This window comes from Beta vulgaris, chromosome 8 (assembly GCF_026745355.1).
Source record: "Beta vulgaris subsp. vulgaris cultivar EL10 chromosome 8, EL10.2, whole genome shotgun sequence".
In the NCBI taxonomy this organism is placed as follows: domain Eukaryota; kingdom Viridiplantae; phylum Streptophyta; class Magnoliopsida; order Caryophyllales; family Amaranthaceae; genus Beta; species Beta vulgaris.
In genome coordinates this window covers 10,874,628-10,893,016 of record NC_079209.1, presented here as the reverse complement: position 1 = coordinate 10,893,016, position 18,389 = coordinate 10,874,628, and the positions used below count along the sequence as shown (strand labels likewise).

The window sequence follows — 18,389 nt, the reverse complement described above, 5'->3', positions numbered from 1 at the left end:
CTTGGATCCTCATCTAACCTTGTGCCTGTTCCTATAGGAGTGTGATTGGTCTTTGCTTGATCCAGCCCATATTTTTTCAGTAGTTCCTTCACATATTTGTGTTGATGGATCATTGTTCCTCTTTCGGTTTGCTTGATTTGCAAACCAAGAAAGAAGTTCAACTCTCCCATCATGCTCATCTCAAATTCACTACTCATTAGATCAGCAAATTCCTTGCAAAGAGATCTGTTAGTAGCACCAAAAATTATATCATCTACATAAATTTTTACTACTAGAATGTTTGTTCCTCCCCTCCATCGCCACAACCCCCACCCCATGCCAGCCCAGCCCCACTCCACCCCCCTTGATTTTTGCTGCAGACTAAAACTGAAAACCCATCCCACACCCCTCCCCCTCGATTTTTGCGGCAACCCCCCTCCCCTTGCCCTTGATTTCTACGGCAAACTAAAACTGAAAACCTTTGAAACTAGTTCTTCTCTTTCACGCACACTAGGTAGTATGTGCACTTTTTGTTACTGTGTCAGTGTATGCTTTGAGGAGGGAGGGAGAAAAGGGAATTGTACTGAGGAAGATTAGAGGGTGGGGGAGGCTTTTGCTGCGGATTTTGAGAGGAAAGGAGGGAGGCTGCCGCGAAAATCGAGGGGGAAGGGTGGGGGGGCTAGGTTAATCAAGGTGGAGGGGATGGGGGCTGGGGAAATCGAGGGGGATGGGGCGGGGGCTGGGTTAGCAGGGGGAAGGGGTGGAGGCTGCGGCGGTGGAGGGGAGGGGGTGGGGGTGGGGTGTTGGTGTGGGGTGGAGGGGATCTGGGCTGGATGGGAGAGGAAGGGGGTGGGGGACTGGGCTGGCAAGGGGCTGGATTGGGCTAGGGTGGAGGGGAGGATGGTTAAGGTTAAGGAGGTTATGAATTATGGGTTAATGTTGGGGTTAAGGGTGAATAATGACAAAAATTATAGCGCCCCAAAAATTCATAACCTTAATAAAACACAATTGCTCATACTTAGCAGCGGAAATGGAATTTAAGCCTGTGGGATATGGCCCACTAATATATACAATGCAACCCTAAATAGTCCTTGATAATTATACATAAATACTTGACTCAAATAATAATAATTTCTCTAACACAAGATACTGCACACTTTCCCTTGAACACGTTCCTTATTAACAACACCCTTGCAATGGCTATGCTCATACCTAAAACAGAAAACAAAACATCATGAGCCGAAGCTCAGTAACATACTACCCTAACAACGTAAATTCATTTCAATTCATTTTATTTGCAAACAGGGAGGAGAGAATATGGTAAAACATATTTCAAATTTGTAATGAAATAATAGCAAAGTAAACAATTATAAATAGCATCTCGATACTTCATAAATTCCCATTATCTTTTCATCTTTTAGCTTGGTAACTGGCGAGTATAGACATGTGATGACCCTAAAGGAGCCCAGCTCCCTTTTTGGGTACACCACCATGTGATGATCCTCAAGGAGCCCAGCTCTCTTTTTGGATACACCACCATGCGATGATCCCCAAGGAGCCTCGCTCCCTTTTTGGATACACCGCTCGCACCAAAATAGCATGCGGTACCCCTCAAGGAGCCCAACTCCCTTTTCGGGTGTACGACGGGTGCAAAGGTACGTGCACGACCATAAAGTAGATAGGCGTAACATTATACTGTCATAACCTCTTTCACTTTTATTTATCATGTTTCGTTCATTTAGCATTCATCGGCATAAGCCATAGATCATTCATGAATCATATTTGAGCATCAATAAATCATAAGATCATCATTTACGAAACTCATTCGAAAACAATTTAATCCCACAATCCATATAAGAATCACGTCATAAAATTCTTAACATGATTATAAATATCATTTCACAAACACATTTCGAAGGGGATCGTGGGTGTTAGCAATAGATGTTACCTGGATTCCTGCTTAATAACCTTGAAAGCCGGGGGAAGCTGTAATATCCTTTCCGTTTAATCTAATCAATTAAGGGATTAATAAAAAGACTTGTTAATATTTTATTCTAAATTTGAGTTTCTTGATCTGTTTCCATCATGTGTCCAATTTAGGAGGTGTGTAGGAGTTTTATATATTAACTTCTTTGGTGGTTGATATAAAGTCGTAGGCTCCCTTTTCACTTAACAACTTAGCATCTAAGTCGTAATTCATTATTTGTGAGCATGAACGTCTTGTTATAACCATTTCGTATTGTATAAATTGAACATTAAGATCATGTCATAATACTCTTGTTAACCTTTAGTTCGGAACTTCGTTCCACTAGTCATAGGGTCCCTTTAAACATATTCGTCATTTTATAAATTAAAACAGTGGTCGTTGGTGTCATGGTTTGTGACTCAGGTTTAATAATTTGTACTTATGGACCTCGTAATATAACACTTTAATTCTTGAAATCTGAACTCTATACATAAGTGTCTGCTACTTTATTATATATAAATTTAACAAGTATACCTATATAATATTACTCTTTAGTTGATGATATATTATAATTATATGGAATATAATATTAAGGTTATCACATACTACATCATCATTTAATCATTTATTAGTCATAAGACCCCCTTTAAATTCGTTATTTAATCAAAACAATAGTCATTAATCCCATGATTCATGAATCCAGCTTGATAACTTGTAATTATAGACCTCGTAATATAACTATTTTATTCGTGTAATATATGTAAGTGCCTGCGTAAATCTGACAAGTAAACTATATTTAACTTGCATCATTCTTTAGTTGATATGATAAAGTTATATGAAATACACTATTAAGTATTATCGTTATTTAATCATTTATTAATTATCGAATCACAAGTATTAAATAATAATATAGTGAGTCTTTTATTATATTTTAGATACTAAGCTAATGAAATCCATCAACATAATTAATTAAACATTAGACCATTTCATTTTACTGATTTAGTAGTGAATTCAGCCTACTTAATATACTCATAGCATTAAATCAAAGCCCAAGAGTAATTTATAATGTTATATGTTGGGCTTAAACTACAACTTATAACAGTAGGTGAAGAGGTAAAACTTATAATTAATTAAACATATACCTCTGCTTCAACCAACAACGTCGAACCAGAGAGCAGGGGCATGAAGCTCCGGCGACTGAAACGGCGAGGCGAGGCAAGGTGGTGGCATCATTAGGCGGCGCACCGGGAAGGATTCCGGCGAGATTGCAGCTGAGGACAGAGAGAGGAAAAGAACTGGGCGAAAGGGAGGAGAGGCTGCGTGAGAGAGAGAAGTGCGGCTGGGTTTGGCGTGCGGTGGTTGTCGGTTCGCACATAGGCAGACGGCGGTACCAGGTGATAGTGGTGATGGGGGACGGTGGTTTCCGGTGCAGGGTGGTGGTGCTGCAGTGTCTAAACAAAGACAGAGGGGAGAGAGAGAATGCGAAAAAAAACAGGGGATTGAGGGTGGCGTTTTCCGGCAGAAATGGGGACGATTTGCGGCAAGGGTATAAGTGAAGTTGTGAATGGTGAGTGGTGGTTTGGGGGAATGAACATGGCTATTTATAGCCATTGTTGAGTTCTAATTTTTACCCAATTGGATTGATGAATTGAATGAGAATAAAATGGGTTATTGAGTGATTTGGGTTGAGTATGAATTTTTATTTGAAGATGAGTTTGATTGTGTGTGCAAGAACCCGTTTTGATTTAAAAAAATTCATGGGTGGGTTTTATTTTTGTTTGAAGAAAATCTTAGATGGAGAAGAAAACTCCAAGTTACTGTTTCATTGCTTTGTCATTCATCTTTATTTTTCTTTTATTTTAATTTTTTTTTCCTTTCTTTTCTTTTCTCTTTTTCTTTTCCTTTTTATTCTCAATATCATTAATTTGTTTTCATATTGGATTAGAAGTAGTTCTAATATCTAATTTGTTTATTATTTTGTTTTCCTACTTTAATTGATGAAATCATTTAACATAACTTGTTATTAATTGCAACTCTTGCCGTACATAATAAATATATATCTTCTAACAAACTAATTATCCATTACTTGGACATAAAATAATGAAATTTCGATTATAACTTATTATTACATGAAAAAAATTAGCCACTAATTATTATTATATAATTTGAGGAAGTTTAAATTTTCGGGATATTACAAAAATTGTAAATAAGGTCAACGACAAGTTAACGTCCGTTAGAATAAGGGTATTTGGTGAACGTTTTGGAAACTCAGGGGGTATATGGTGAATATCTCAAGATCTGAAACATTGAGGGTATATGGTGAATTTTGTGATTTGTCGGAGATATATGGTGAAAAACCATTGAAAAAATTGTAGGAGAAAAACTTTACATAAACTAATCGAAAAATCACTAAATAGGATACATAAATAGAATACAACAATTGATCAAAAATAATATCATGGATAAATAGCTTTTTGGTAAGTTAAGAAGTCAACTTTTCAGCCAAAAGCTTATTTTTGTTTTTTTTATCGGCTTTTATATATATTTTTTGCATTAGCAGCAAACACTAACAATTTGTTTTATGGAATACTTTTATGAAAATCCAATGGTCAAATAGCCCAACATAACAACCAAGAAAGATAATGGGTCAAACCAGCCAATAATCTATTGCCAAACATCCCATAATGTGCCCATGCGGCTAAGCCTAATAGGACGTTTATATGTTGACAAAAATATGTGTTGAAATTGTTCAAGTTCTCAAAGCAAATGCAATTCAATTAAGGTTGTGTTTGGAAACAACCAATTCATTTGAAATGATTAATTTAAATTTCAAAATTTGAAATTTCAGAATTTAATTTCAAAATACGTGGTTTGGAAATTCTAGAATTTTCATTTCAACATGATGTTTGGAGGTGAGTAGAATTTGTGAGGATGAAAGTGTAAATTTTGCTGTTAGTAGTCTCATGAGTGAAGCACTTCTTCTGCAGACCATTTGATTCAAAAATAATGTAGATAAACAAAATAAAAGGAAACAAATAAAAGTAAGGTGAGTGTAATTTGTAAGGATGAAGTTGTAAATTTGATTGTTAGTAGTTTCACTAATGAAGCACTTCCTATGCTAATAATTTGATTCATCGTTGATGGATAATCAATTAAAGGAAACAAATTAAAGAAACAAAAACCCCACTTAGATTATTATCAACCTTTAATTAAGTTTGAGAAGAAATAAATCCCAAACTTAAGAATTTACTCATCACAAAAATAGAAATAAAAATCCCTAATTATGATACTAATATTGAAGCTTTCAAAGATTGAAGATTTCGAATGTGTAGCACCAAATTTCAGTTCTTGAGCCATGCGAACTGTTTGAAAATACTAGAACAAAAAGCAACACGTCAATTCTTCGAACAAAAGAAAAAAAAAATCAGTTGTGTGCTATTATATTTGAAACAGTGTTTCATATTGATACAAATTGCAATTTTATTGTTGTTTTGTAGTTCAATTAAAAGTTTTTACTTGAAATTATAAACCCTAATTTTCCCCCCAGATTAACTGATTGGATGATAAATAATAATAATTGATTCCAAATTGACAAAGTAGTTTATTGGAGATGAAATGAAAGCTTTAAAACATGGAATTCACCTCAAATTGAACAAAAAAACTTGAAATTTACCCAAAATTGAACAAAATAGCTTATAACATCAAAGATTTGTTTTTGAAATTGTTCAAAAACTAAGGTTTTGCAGCAAATCGAGTGACAATTATCAGAGGATTGTCGCCAACAGCCGACAACATTGAAGGGGGAAGAATCGCAGCCATGAGGCCGTGTTAGTTATAGAGGAGAGAGAGTTGGTGGTTGATAGTGGTTGGGTTGGGGGTAGTGTCGTAATGGTAGAGAAGAGACAAACAATGAATGAGTAAGTAATTAAAATGAAGTTAATTGTGATAGAATTTGGAATTCCTTAACATGCATGGACCAATTTCATTAATGGCTTGAATTTGGGCCAAATACAAATCCAAATTCTTGATATATCAAAACAGCACATTTGGCTCAATTCAGACCTTTTTTACCCGACATGCGCTTATAAAGTCGGCAAATGAAATTTATAATTCCAAACAGACCATAAGTGGATTCAAATCTGTACATATTAAAGATTCAAACAGCTGCTCTTTCTTTTTTTCCTTTTTTCCTATTTGGAGAACAGCCAGAATAAAATTTGAAGATAATGTACACAACTGCAATACTATACAATACCAGAAGAAAGAAAATTAATGGGGCACAAACATCAGCCTTCCGAACATTATCTCAACTGTAACACCAAATAAAACAATGAGAAGGGCTTGTGCCATCACAGCTCGTGCTCTATGATCAACTCGGAAGCCTTATTTTACTATGCCGGCAATGGTTCTTCCATAACTGCCACAGAACGGTTAATGAATCAGTGGAGTGTTGAGAGACGATGGGAAATATATGGTCCAACATGGGGAAAACAGAAACCAATAACAAGAGGAAAACAGAGAATGAATAATGCAGAAGACTGAGAGGTAGAAATACCTTTTCTCTTCTCAGGAAGTTCATCTGAAACCTCTTCAAAATCTTTAGCAGCCACATTTGAAGCAACAGGGACCTTGGTAGGAACATCAGGTAGCTCCAACTTCTCTTCTTCTTCAGGAGCTGCAGTGGGAACTTCAGGCAAATCTTGGGCAGTAAGCTGCACCCAGTAATAAACCTCCATTAGAGAATATAACAAGAACGTGCACAAGTTTCTGCAGCCTGAGTCCCTTAGAGTTCTCTATTGAGCATGTTTTGTATGAGATTTTGAGTGATGGAAACAGTAACAAGACATCATTTCCATGACATGTCTGGAAACTAATGGTTTTCATTTCTTGAGGGTAACTATTTCTACATAATCAGTACCCTCCTCAACTCCCACGGTAACATACTAAGATATTATGTTACCCTATACATCCTGCACTTATAAGTGATTCCTTTTAATAATGAAACTAAACAACCAATAAACAGCACTTATCCCTTCCCTCTATTTGATCCCTTTCCATTCTATGAGTTGGACCAACATGCATTTAAGTTATATACAACCTCAAGTAAATCATTACAGTATTGCCTTCGGCTTATATAGCATGTGCTTTTATGACAAAAAATCTGTCTTAGAGTTCTTATCATTTCGAAACAGCAGATCTGATCCTTCTGTTATTGTCTATAGCTTACAGAACTCACTTGATCTAATAAGTCATTCAGCTGGAAAAACAGATATATTAACAAGCAATGTCAATCAGAAATATCCAAAGTTCACTTTCCCAATTCTTTAGTACTAGACAAACCATGGATAGGGACAAGTATAGCATACCTGTGCTTCTAAGTTGTCAAATTCTGCTAGAACTTCTTCCTCGTCTTCAGCAGTTAATTTCTCTCCCAAGATGGCATTGATTTCCTGAAGATCCATTATAAATGAAAGATTATTAGTTTTTAAGAATTGAATGAAACAATTTAATACTAACAGCAAATACCTTCAGAAAAAGTAAATGAATTTCAGATCACTCTACTGATGTAGTCATGTACCCATGAAAAATAAGAAAAGGAACAAAGCAAGGCATACATCTTGGTAGGCTTTAGCTTCTGCAGTATCATCCATCAACTTTTGAACATCGTCCAGGTTGATCTCACTTTGTATAGCTTTCATTGCGTTGTTTCCTGACTGCAAGCTCTCATAAACAGCCTTCTGCTTGCTGGCTAATTCAATATCTGCCAACTAAAACACGTACATTTGTAAAACTGATGTCACGAAAAGAATAGGAAGGCCATCAGAACTAGCATTAAAAGCTGGAGGCCCAGATTGGCTTAAAATCTTACTTGCTGCTCAACATTAATTAGCCAAGCGTCAACTTTCTGCAGCAACTCTTCCTGCACCTTCTTCTTCTTCAATGCAAGTAAGGCTCTATCTTTTCTCTTATCGCGAATCAAGTCCCGTGCAGCTTGTTTTTCAGCTTCAATAACAGCTTCAAGCTGAAAAGAAGAAAGTACCATGACGAGATATGAAGAAGCGGAGGAGGTGCTACAACTGGACTAAACAAGCGAGAAATGGCTAAATTCAAACTAGAGTATGTTTGAAACATGCGAGCATAATTCGTAAATACAGTTTCGGTCACGGTCGCGGTAACGGATATAGTGATGCGGGAACGTGGATGATGCGGTTGTCGTACCGTTGAATATCTGAAAATTCTATTGTGCTCCCAGGAGCACGGTGCACACCATACACTTTGTAAAATTGTTCCATTTTTCGATGAATAAATGTTCTATTTCAACAAATGTTCATTTTAAGCATATTTTTCAGCAAAAAAAATTTGTTCTATTTTCCGTAAAAAATGTTCTATTTTCAATAAGCAAATGTTCTATTTCAACAAATGTTTGTTTTAAGCTTATTTTTTAGCAGAAAATTATGTTCTATTTTTCGTGAAAATTGTTCTATTTTCAGTAAGCAACTATTCTATTTCAAAAAATGTTCTTTTAAAACTTATTTTCCACCAAAAAACATGTTTTATTTTCCCTCAAAATATATTATATATTTGATAAGCATATGTATTTAAGTAATTGAATTCTAGTAATGTTCCACTTCAATAATAAAATATTCATTTCGTAATTGGACTCTAGTAATGTTTCACTTCAACAGTAAAATGTTCTTTTTCTTAAATGAATTCTTGTAATGTTCCATTTCAATAGTAAAATGTTCGTTTTCGCAAGTGAATTTTTGTAATGTTCCACTTCAACAGTCTAATGTTCGTTTTCGTATTCGTAAATGTTCTATTTTATATATTGTGGGAGCACAATTCTCATTGTGCTCCCGGGAGCATAGTGCACGCATTACTGAATATCGGCTTAAACCATGAAATATCCCTAAAACCAACCTACAATGCGGTTTTTTTACACCTTTCCGATGCAGGTAATATCAGTTCGTAGATTTGAAAACCTTTACAACACGGGCAATACGATACGATGTGTCCTTGTTTCGACACCATGATGCGAAGTATCTATATTTCAAACTACCACAGAAAAATATGTAATTGAAAATTTGGAACCGAGATAATATCTCTATTGGGAACAATACACAAATAAATAAATAAAAAATTGACCAAAACGAAATCAACAAACAATAAGAAATGCAAATCTATCATCCAATTCTGTTTTAGCAATATCTTGGAACTACTAGACCCTTTGTACTATGTTAATTTGTTTATCCCCCTAACTTCGAATATCATTACTTTTGAGTTCTATCTGTTCAAGCACCAAAATATCTTCAAGCTCCCCCCCCCCCCACAAAAAAAAAAAAATGAAATCGTTGTGGACTCTATATAATTTGTCTCAAAAGCTAAAGATGGACGAGGTAGATTCCGCATCAACTATAACATAAAGATACATAATTTTGGCAGAATTTCAACAGCTCCTACCAAACAAAAGAAAAATGGAATGTCGAATATCACCAAATCCACTATTTGTCATATTTCCCGGAAAATTAGTTGAAAGACATTCTGACTCCATGCACCATAATAATGGCACAATTTCTTGCTGTTAAGCTTCACCAATACACGAATGGCGTACTTCTATTTGACAAAAACAAGTCTTCTATTATGCCCAAAATGGAAAACCATTCAAAAAAAACAATCCTTGTATATCTAGCCTTTGACTTTCAACCTTTGGCAGTTTCACCTCTGGTCACATACAATCAACTCTTCCCAAACAGCCAAATACCAATAAGTAAAACTTAGTCTTTTTCACAAGGAATATTTTCTAGTTTAAATAGGGACTGAACCTAAAAGCTTAAGCACTGACTACACCAACAAACCTCCTTATACGAACTTGTTTCCAATGTTTTAATTATCCAGTTGAACAACCATAAATAAGATTTTGGAACATGAAAATGACGCTTTCTTCGGTCTGAAGAATATATGGCCTTCGAAGCCTCTTTAAAACCATATTATATACTCCCTCCGTTTTTTTTTAGATGTAACATTGGACTTTTCACATTTGCCGAGGCACAACTTTGACCAATAATATCTCCAATTGTATAAAAGTAAAAATTATAAAAAATATATATTTGGAAAGTGTATACCGTAACGAATCAAACAAGAGCCCACATGACTATATTTTTTCTTATGTATAAATAACAATTAGTGATCAAAGTGTATTGGATGAATAGTGCCCAAAATCAATATGTTACTTCTAAAAAAAAACGGAGGGAGTAGGAAGGAGTAGGGTCAACAATGTGTGTTTATCTGGTAACACTGTGGTCACCACAGACCACACATAACTCATTTCGAATAGAGAACACACTACAATAATTGGGTAGCCAGTTACCATCATTTTATTGATCAAAGTGAAGAAACGGATATAGCGAATGACATAACCATCAAAGCTAAACACCACATAAGAACCCTGTAACTATAAGAATTACTTTTGAGCACAAAATCCACTTTCCTAACAATAGGCTAATAGCTATGGGGTCTTTGAAGGGCCCCGGGCCCGACGGCTTTCAAGCCTTGTTCTATCAAAAAAATTGGCAACTGTGGCTCCTAAAGTGTATGATATGGTGCTCGAGGTATTCGAAGGCGAGGGTTTGCCACCGACGCTCAACGACACTTTCTTAGTTCTAATACCTAAACGTGAAAATCCGGAACTTCCATCTCAGTTTCGTCCTATAGGTTTATGCAATGAATGTGACTTACAAAATCATCACAAAGGCCATTGTAAACCGCATAAAACCTTTGATGACCAAACTAACTTCTTGCACGCAAACAAGCTTTGTTCCTGGGAGACTAATAACGGATAATATTGTGATTGTCCAAAAGGTTTTACACACTATGAAATGCAAGCAAAGTGGGAAGGGTCTTATGACAGCCTAAAATGGAAGTGCCGGATTTTGGAACATGAATATCCCACATCGAGTAATTGAAATCATAATGGAGTGTGTCACAACGGCTTCGTTACAAGTTTTATGGAATGGAGAAAAAATTGAGCCTGTCAAACCTTCAAGGGGATTAAGACAAGGTGATCCCTTGTCTCCCTATCACTTTGTACTATGCATGGAGAGAATTAATCAAGTCATTGAAGAAGTTGAGGGAAGATGGAAACCAGTGTATGGCAATAGCGGAGGCCCGTTGCTTTCCACGTTGTTCTTCGCAGACGACATCATTTTGTCTGCCGAGGCCTCGAGTGATCTAGCTAAAGTTATCAAGGATTGCCTTGATAGGTTTTGTGCAGCTTTAGGATAAAAGGTTAGCCTCACAGAATCCACTGTTTATTTTTTGCACAACGGTCTTAGCTTCACCCAGCAAGAAATTAGCGAGGCATTGGGAATGGCAACCACTGATGATCTTGGGCTTTATTTGGGCATGCCCACACTGCTCACACTGACAAGTAGAGTAACAGAGAGTACTTATGCGCATCTTTGTGAAAAAATTGACCGAAGGCTAACTAGATGGAAGTCAAAATACCTTTCATTAGCGGGTTGAATTACTCTAGCAAAATCAACCCTTACCACAATGGTTACCTATTCGATGCAAACCGCTAAAATTCCTCGAACCACTTGTGATGCTATAGACAAAAAAGTCTGTCGGTTTATTTGGGGTGATGAAGAGAACAAGAGTCACATCCATCTTCTTTCGTGGGATACACTGCAACGCCCAAAAAATGAAGGGGAGTGGGAATTCGTTCTGCTATACAAGCAAACTCCGCATTTTTAACAAAGTTGGGATGGAGGGTTTTAATGGAGCCCAATACTCTATGGTATCGAGTCCTTAGGCAAAAGTATTTAAAGGGAAGATGTGACATAGACATGTTCCAACCTACCTCTAACATGTCAAACGTATGGCGCGGAATTACGGACAACGCTACTTGCTTGAAGAAGGGCACAATGGCGTTGGGAAATGGTAAAGCAATGCTCTTTTGGGACCATTGTTGGGCTACTGAAACCCACTACATAGTCTGGCAACTCAAGAAATCCCTCCAGATTTTGATGGTGCAACACTGGAGGGAATGTGGAGTGTGGGGCAAGGCTGGAGTTGGGATACATTTGCTAATCTGCTTCCCAGTTATATTCTTAAACAAATAGCAGCTCGCAAACTGATTGAAAACCCAGATATTAGAGATTTGCGCTACTGAAAAGGCTCCAAATCAGGACGTTTTTCGATAAAAGTATGCGATGGAAATAATGAAAGAGGAAGATCCTTTGAACAAACATCCAAAATGGGACCTGGCTTGGCAAAACTCCGATGCGACAAAGAGTAAGAATGGAGTGCATTCATCATACACCCGGGTGTACCATGTGCATGGTACACCCAAGGCTATTTTTTGCTCATTTGGAACTTACCTAATATGTGATTATGCTCATTTGAAACCTTCAAATGAGCAACGAGCAAAAAAAAAAGCCTTGGGTGTACTATGAGCATGGTACACCCGGGTGTATGATGAAATTTCCCATAAGGATGTTCCTCGCTCTACATGACAGAATTTTATGCAATGCAAATTTGATGAAGCGCCAAATTTTGGATGATCCAAGATGCAAGCTTTGCAATTTAAATGCAGAAGAAACTCTCCTTCACCTCTTACGTGATTGCTCATCAGCTAGAAATATCTGGGCAAGCGTGGGCAAAACCGCAAATTATCCTTCTTTCTTGAAGAGTGGCTAATTAAAAATTTGCAAGCAGAAGGTGGACCTTCTCTACTCAGACAAATGACCAGCTACTTTCGCCATTGCTTTATGGACTATGGTGGAATTGGAGATGGAGGAACCTTGTTTGCTAAGCCATAAGATTCCTTTAGTTGTTGGCAAGTTCCTTAAAGAACGAGTGTATGAAAACTGGTGGGCCCTGAACAATCACATGCTGAATTTGATTCACACTGGAACAAATGTGGGTCTTCGAGAAATTTTTGTGAGATGGATTGCTCCAACCGTGAAGTGGGTTGCTCTTAACACTGACGGTGCAGCAAAGGGCACCTCTGGCCTGGCTGGAGGGGTTGGAATACTTCGTGACAATTGTGGCAAATTTCCTTAAAAGCTTTGCAGATCACGATGGCATATGTACCACATATAAAGTCGAGCTACTCGTAGCTGAGATGGGGCTGGAAATGGCTATCTCCATGGGAATTCAAAAGCTAGCTCTTCAAATGGATAATAAAGTGTGCACTGAAGGTCTCAAAAATCCAGATGACCATGGCGGGGAGTGCTTTCACATTCTTAATAATTGTCGTAGACTCAATAGTAATTTTGATTGTAATTTTCAATTGTTCCATTGTTATTGTAAGGGGAATCGAGTGGCAGACAGTTTAGCTAACATTGGGGTTGGAATTGGGGAGAGTTGCGTGTACTTTGATACACCACCTCCCTCTCTAACTCTCCTCCTTTGGGAGGACATTGTTGGTATTGCCTCATCTCGTTATGTCACTTAGTTCCTCCTTAGTTTTTTGTTCCTTATGTTATGTAGTTCCTTCTCTTTTGCACCAAAAAAATAATAATCCCCAAAGTAACACAAGAACTTTAAAACCGTGACTTAATTTAAACAAAATCTTTACAACTTAAGGCATCATAAATCAGCTATTTGAGCACAAAAATATATTCCAACACTAAGCAGCACATTGCATAACTCAAATTAAGAGTCAAGATCTAATCTTCATCAATCTAGATAGTTAAAAGTTTTCCCTTTTTAATGCCTTCAATTCCACTTTCTGAGAACAATAATCTAAAACTAGAGAGGGAAGGGGGGCAATATCAAAGACACCTAGAGCAACATAAACTAGAACCATGCTTCTTATTTTTCATGGAAAACCTAAATCATCGATAAAATTTAGCATTTCAAAGTTGACCCAGAACAACACAGAAGATTTCAATTGTTACCCAGAAAACAAAATTCTCAAAAAAAAAATGGAAAGTACAAAAATTTACCTGTTGCTGATACTGACCAAGCTTGCGCCTTTGAGTTTTGAGAGAGAGAATTGCACGATCAACCTCAGTGATCTTGGGTTTTTTCACAAAAATATTACCCATCTGTAATTAATACCCACTAATTGAATTCGTCAGGAGATTATTGTACGATTAATTTTATGCCCAAATCATTAAAATGGGGAAATCTGGAAGCCCTGCAGTAGTTTTCAAAGTGGTGGCCGGAGAAAGAAGCAAAAGCAGCAGTGCAGCACATTAAAGAATGGGTGCGCGCTGTAACAGTAAAAGAGTGAGCAAGACCGGTACTCCACCACGATCACCAGGCCTTTTTATTCTTTAATTGGTGGTCTTTACTCTTTAGTCTTTACCCATTATTATTGAGTTTTGTTAAATGCCGTCCTAAAATTTCCTACTAACGCTATGTATTTTTTTACACAAATACATGGGTTGTATTTAATACATAACATTCCTTCCTTTCCTTAGGAATTGGGGTTGGCTCAAGTGGTGAGATTTTCCATCTTCCTAGTAAGGTTTAGGGTTCAATTCCTATCCCAATTGATTGCTTGGGCTTTAAGGAGGAGTGGTGTTGGGGGTGCCTGGCTTGTAATGGGCCTTTGGGTAGGGGTCTTGTGCGAGGGTAGCCCTGAGTAATTATTCTTACCAATTATTTTAAAAAAATTCCCTCCCTAGAAAAAAGATTAATTATTCGAGGGACCACAAGCAACTGGTCATCCCAAGCGTTGCAGGCTCAACACTGAGGACAAGTTTCAAGTCCTTTGTTGGCTTCTTAACAAGTCCAAAGAGGGGAAACTCAAATATGGTTCCATCACAACAGGGCAACTAGGTTCAACCTATCAAAGAGATGTGTCAGCAGCATTTGGAACACATCAAAGAAGTTCACTGAAGCATTCAATAGATTCAATGTGGCAACCAAATTACATCTCAGTGGAAGGAAGAGGATCCAGGTAACAAACAGTGCTACCACACAATTTTCCATGGGACAAAGATCATGCATTCAAGACCTCTCATCTATGTTAAGTGTATCAAAGAGTACAATCCATAGAACGAGTAAAAAAAAAAACGATTAGTTAGGCCACATACTAATGCTCTTCACCTGGGATTAAAAGATGCAAAGAAACTAACAAGATTGCAATGTATATTGGATTTGTTAATTGGAAACACACCACAAGCCAAGATAAAATATTACCCACTGTATGATTTGTAGTGTTAGATGAGAAGTGGTTTTATCTAACGAACAAAACACGAAGAGTTTACTTAGCACAGAATGAGAAAGGGCATTATAAGGCAGCTAGTTCAAGCAAATGTATACCACTAGTAGAATAATTGTTTATTGCTGCGGTGGTATTGCCGCGGTTTTACCCATATGCAGCAATATATCACGTAAAAAGAAAAGGAAAATATAAAATAGACATATTGTTGCGGTTTTGACTAGAAACCGCGGCAATATATTTCAGCGGGAAAATTTTCAAACTTAAGTTAACTTTTTGATCAGCTCTATTGCTACGGTTTCTAGCCAGAACCGCAACAATATATTAAAATATTACTTTTTTTTATTAATATTTAAACCTATTGTTGTGGTTCCTTCAAAAAACCGCAGCAATAGGCTTTAAATAAAAAAAAATGCGCGCGACCCAATCAGGGTTTAGTTCCTCTTCATCAGCCGTTTAAGTAAAAAAAAAAATTTCTCTCTCTCTCATTTCCTCCTCATCAGCCGTTTAGGCCAAAAAGTATTTCTCTCTCTCCCTCCTCTCTCATTTCCGGTTCACAGCAACCGGCGTCTGAAATCTCGGTTGCCCGTCGCCCTCGCCACAACTCTTCGTGGTTTACAACCCCTTCTCTTCATCTCATCCCCTCATCTCCTCTCTCTCTTCCTCTCTCTTTTCCCTCCACGTTTCCGCCTCTTCTCTTCTCCACTTATCACCGGCATTCGTTCGTCTCCACTTATCACCGGCGTTCGTTCGTCTCCACTTATCACCGGCATTTGTCTCCACCACCGTCGAATAATTAAGGCTTCTCGAGTCATTCGTTCGTCTCGAGTTCGTTCGCACCAAGTCGGTCGCCGTCGTGTTCGTCTCCACCAAAGTCGTTCGTCGTCTTCGTCTCCAGCACCGTCGTTCGCCATATTCGTCTCCACCACCGTCGTTCGTCTCGAGTTCGTTCGCCGTCCGCACCAAGCGTTCGTCCGCACCAAGCGTTCGTCCGCACCAACATCTCATAAGTTAGGGTTTCAAGATCTAATGTCATTTTCCCATTTTCCTTTAATTTTTAATTTTCTTTATTAATTTTATGTATCTCTAATGTACTTCTGTATCTCTATTTTTTTCTTTTTCGTTTTTTAAAAATTTTTCATTATTAGCTTTGTTCATTTTTTTTAATTAGGGTTTGTAAAATATTATTTTTATTGAATATATGGCGGTTTGGTTAGTTACTTTTGTGTTGTTATGATACTTCAGTGCTGCAATAGTCTCCTTGGATGAGAGAATGATATTCTTTCAAATTTAATTGCAAAATGCAAAAAAAAAAAAAAAAAAACCCTGTACAAGGACCTATTGCTGCGATTTTGGGCAACAACCGCAGCAATAGACCACGATATTGTTGCGGTTCCTAGCCAAAATCACAACAATACGTTGTACTTTTTAAATAAGAAATAAACATATTGTTGCTATTTTACCCAGAAATCGCAGCAATATGTTCAGTTATTGCTGCGGTTTAAAACCGCAGCAATATATTAATTATCTATTGTTGTCCCCTTAATTATTGCGCGGCCAAAACTGTCGTAATAGGCCACTTAATGATCGCAGTAATAAGCATTTATTCTACTAGTGTACCCAAGGTAATGTTCACAGCTTTTGTTTCCAGACCTAGGTATAACAGTGTTGGGGAGTGTACTTTTGATGGAAAAATTTATATATTTCTTTTTACATACCAAGAACCAGCCAAGAGATCCTAAAAAAAAAAGATAGGATGACTAAACAATTGTTAAATGTGTCTCGTTTTTTGTTTTTCATCGTTGAATTTTGCAAAAAAAAAAAGTTTGATAAAGTTTTAAAGTTTGGTTAAGTTTAGTTAAACACAAATTTGATGAAGTAACAAAAAGAAAAACAGATTATAAACACATCAAGAATATTCTCAGAAGGCCCCAAGCATCATTAACACATGTAACAAAAACCATAAACTACCAAATGCCTCCTAAAAGTCAAGATGACTGGTGGTAGATTTGATATTTTAGTTTGTCTATAAGCAATTGCTAAATGTGTCCCATTTTTTGTTTTTCATCATTGAATTTTGCAAAAAATAAAAAAAAACAACCACAAGCCTACAAAAAGTCATTCATGACCGGTGGCAGTTGTGGTGTTCAGTTTGTGAGATGTGTAAAAAAAAAGGTGCATTGTCATCACAACACCCACACAAAACTAAACCACAGATACATGAGTATCACAACACCAACACCAAAAAAAGGGGATTGTCATCACAACACCAACACCAACACCAACACCAACACCAACACCAACACCAACACAAATGCATGAGCATCACACTCACTTACAACAACATGAAAACTAAACCTCATAATCATGAGCATCACACATCTCAATCACAACAACATGAAAACTAAACCCCAAAATCATGAACATCATAGACCTCACTCACAACAATATGTTTTATTAAACCAACATCACCATGAGAATCACACATATTCACATACATAAACGCACACCTCACTCACCATAACATCAACACTAAATCACAGAATAATGAGCATCACACACACACCTCACAACACCACAACATGAAAACTGAACAACAGAATCATGAGCATCATACACCTCACTCACCACAACACAAAACTAAACCACAGATTCATCAGCATCACAACACCAACACCAAAAAAAGGAATTGTCGTCACAACACCAACACTAACACAGATTAACGAGCATCACAACACCTCACTTACAATAACATGAAAACTAATTAAACTCCATAATCATGAGCATCACACATCTCAGTCACAACAACATAAAAACTAAACCCCTTAATCATGAGCATCACACACATCACTCATAACGACATGTTTCATCAAACCAACATCATCAGAGCATCACACAGATTCACATACATAAACACACACCTCACTCACCACAACATCAAAACTAAACTACAGATAATGAGCATCTCACACAACTCACAACACCACAACATGAAAACTAAACTACAAATAATGAGCCCCACAACATGAAAACTAAACAACAGAATCATGAGCATCACATACCTCACTCACCACAACACAAAACTAAACCACAATTCATGAGCATGACAACACCAACACCAAAATAAGGGGACTGTCATCACAACACCAACATAGATTAATGAGCATTACAACACCTCACTTACAACAACATGAAAACTAAACCTCATAATCATGTGCATCATACATCTCGGTCACAACAACAAACTAAACCCTAAAATTATGAGTA

At 37.1% G+C, this 18,389-nt stretch overlaps 1 protein-coding gene and 1 long non-coding RNA gene across 2 annotated transcripts; both read right to left on the bottom strand.

Annotated features, from left to right (window-relative positions):
- Positions 1-997: 997 nt before the first annotated feature.
- LOC125492622 (uncharacterized) lies at positions 998-3,752 on the bottom strand. The gene is made up of 3 exons (XR_007269271.1): positions 3,088-3,752; positions 1,928-1,988; positions 998-1,191 (listed from the first exon to the last, which is right to left on the bottom strand). It is a non-coding gene; the product is annotated as an uncharacterized LOC125492622 (long non-coding RNA).
- Positions 3,753-6,027: 2,275 nt separating this feature from the next.
- Positions 6,028-14,212, bottom strand: LOC104882853 (vacuolar protein sorting-associated protein 20 homolog 2). The gene is made up of 6 exons (XM_010667270.4): positions 13,897-14,212; positions 7,815-7,967; positions 7,561-7,713; positions 7,312-7,395; positions 6,501-6,657; positions 6,028-6,362 (listed from the first exon to the last, which is right to left on the bottom strand). Exons 1-6 carry the CDS (start codon positions 13,996-13,998, stop codon positions 6,337-6,339), a joined length of 675 nt encoding a protein of 224 aa, XP_010665572.1. The 5' UTR covers positions 13,999-14,212; the 3' UTR covers positions 6,028-6,336.
- Between the last annotated feature and the right edge of the window lie 4,177 nt (positions 14,213-18,389).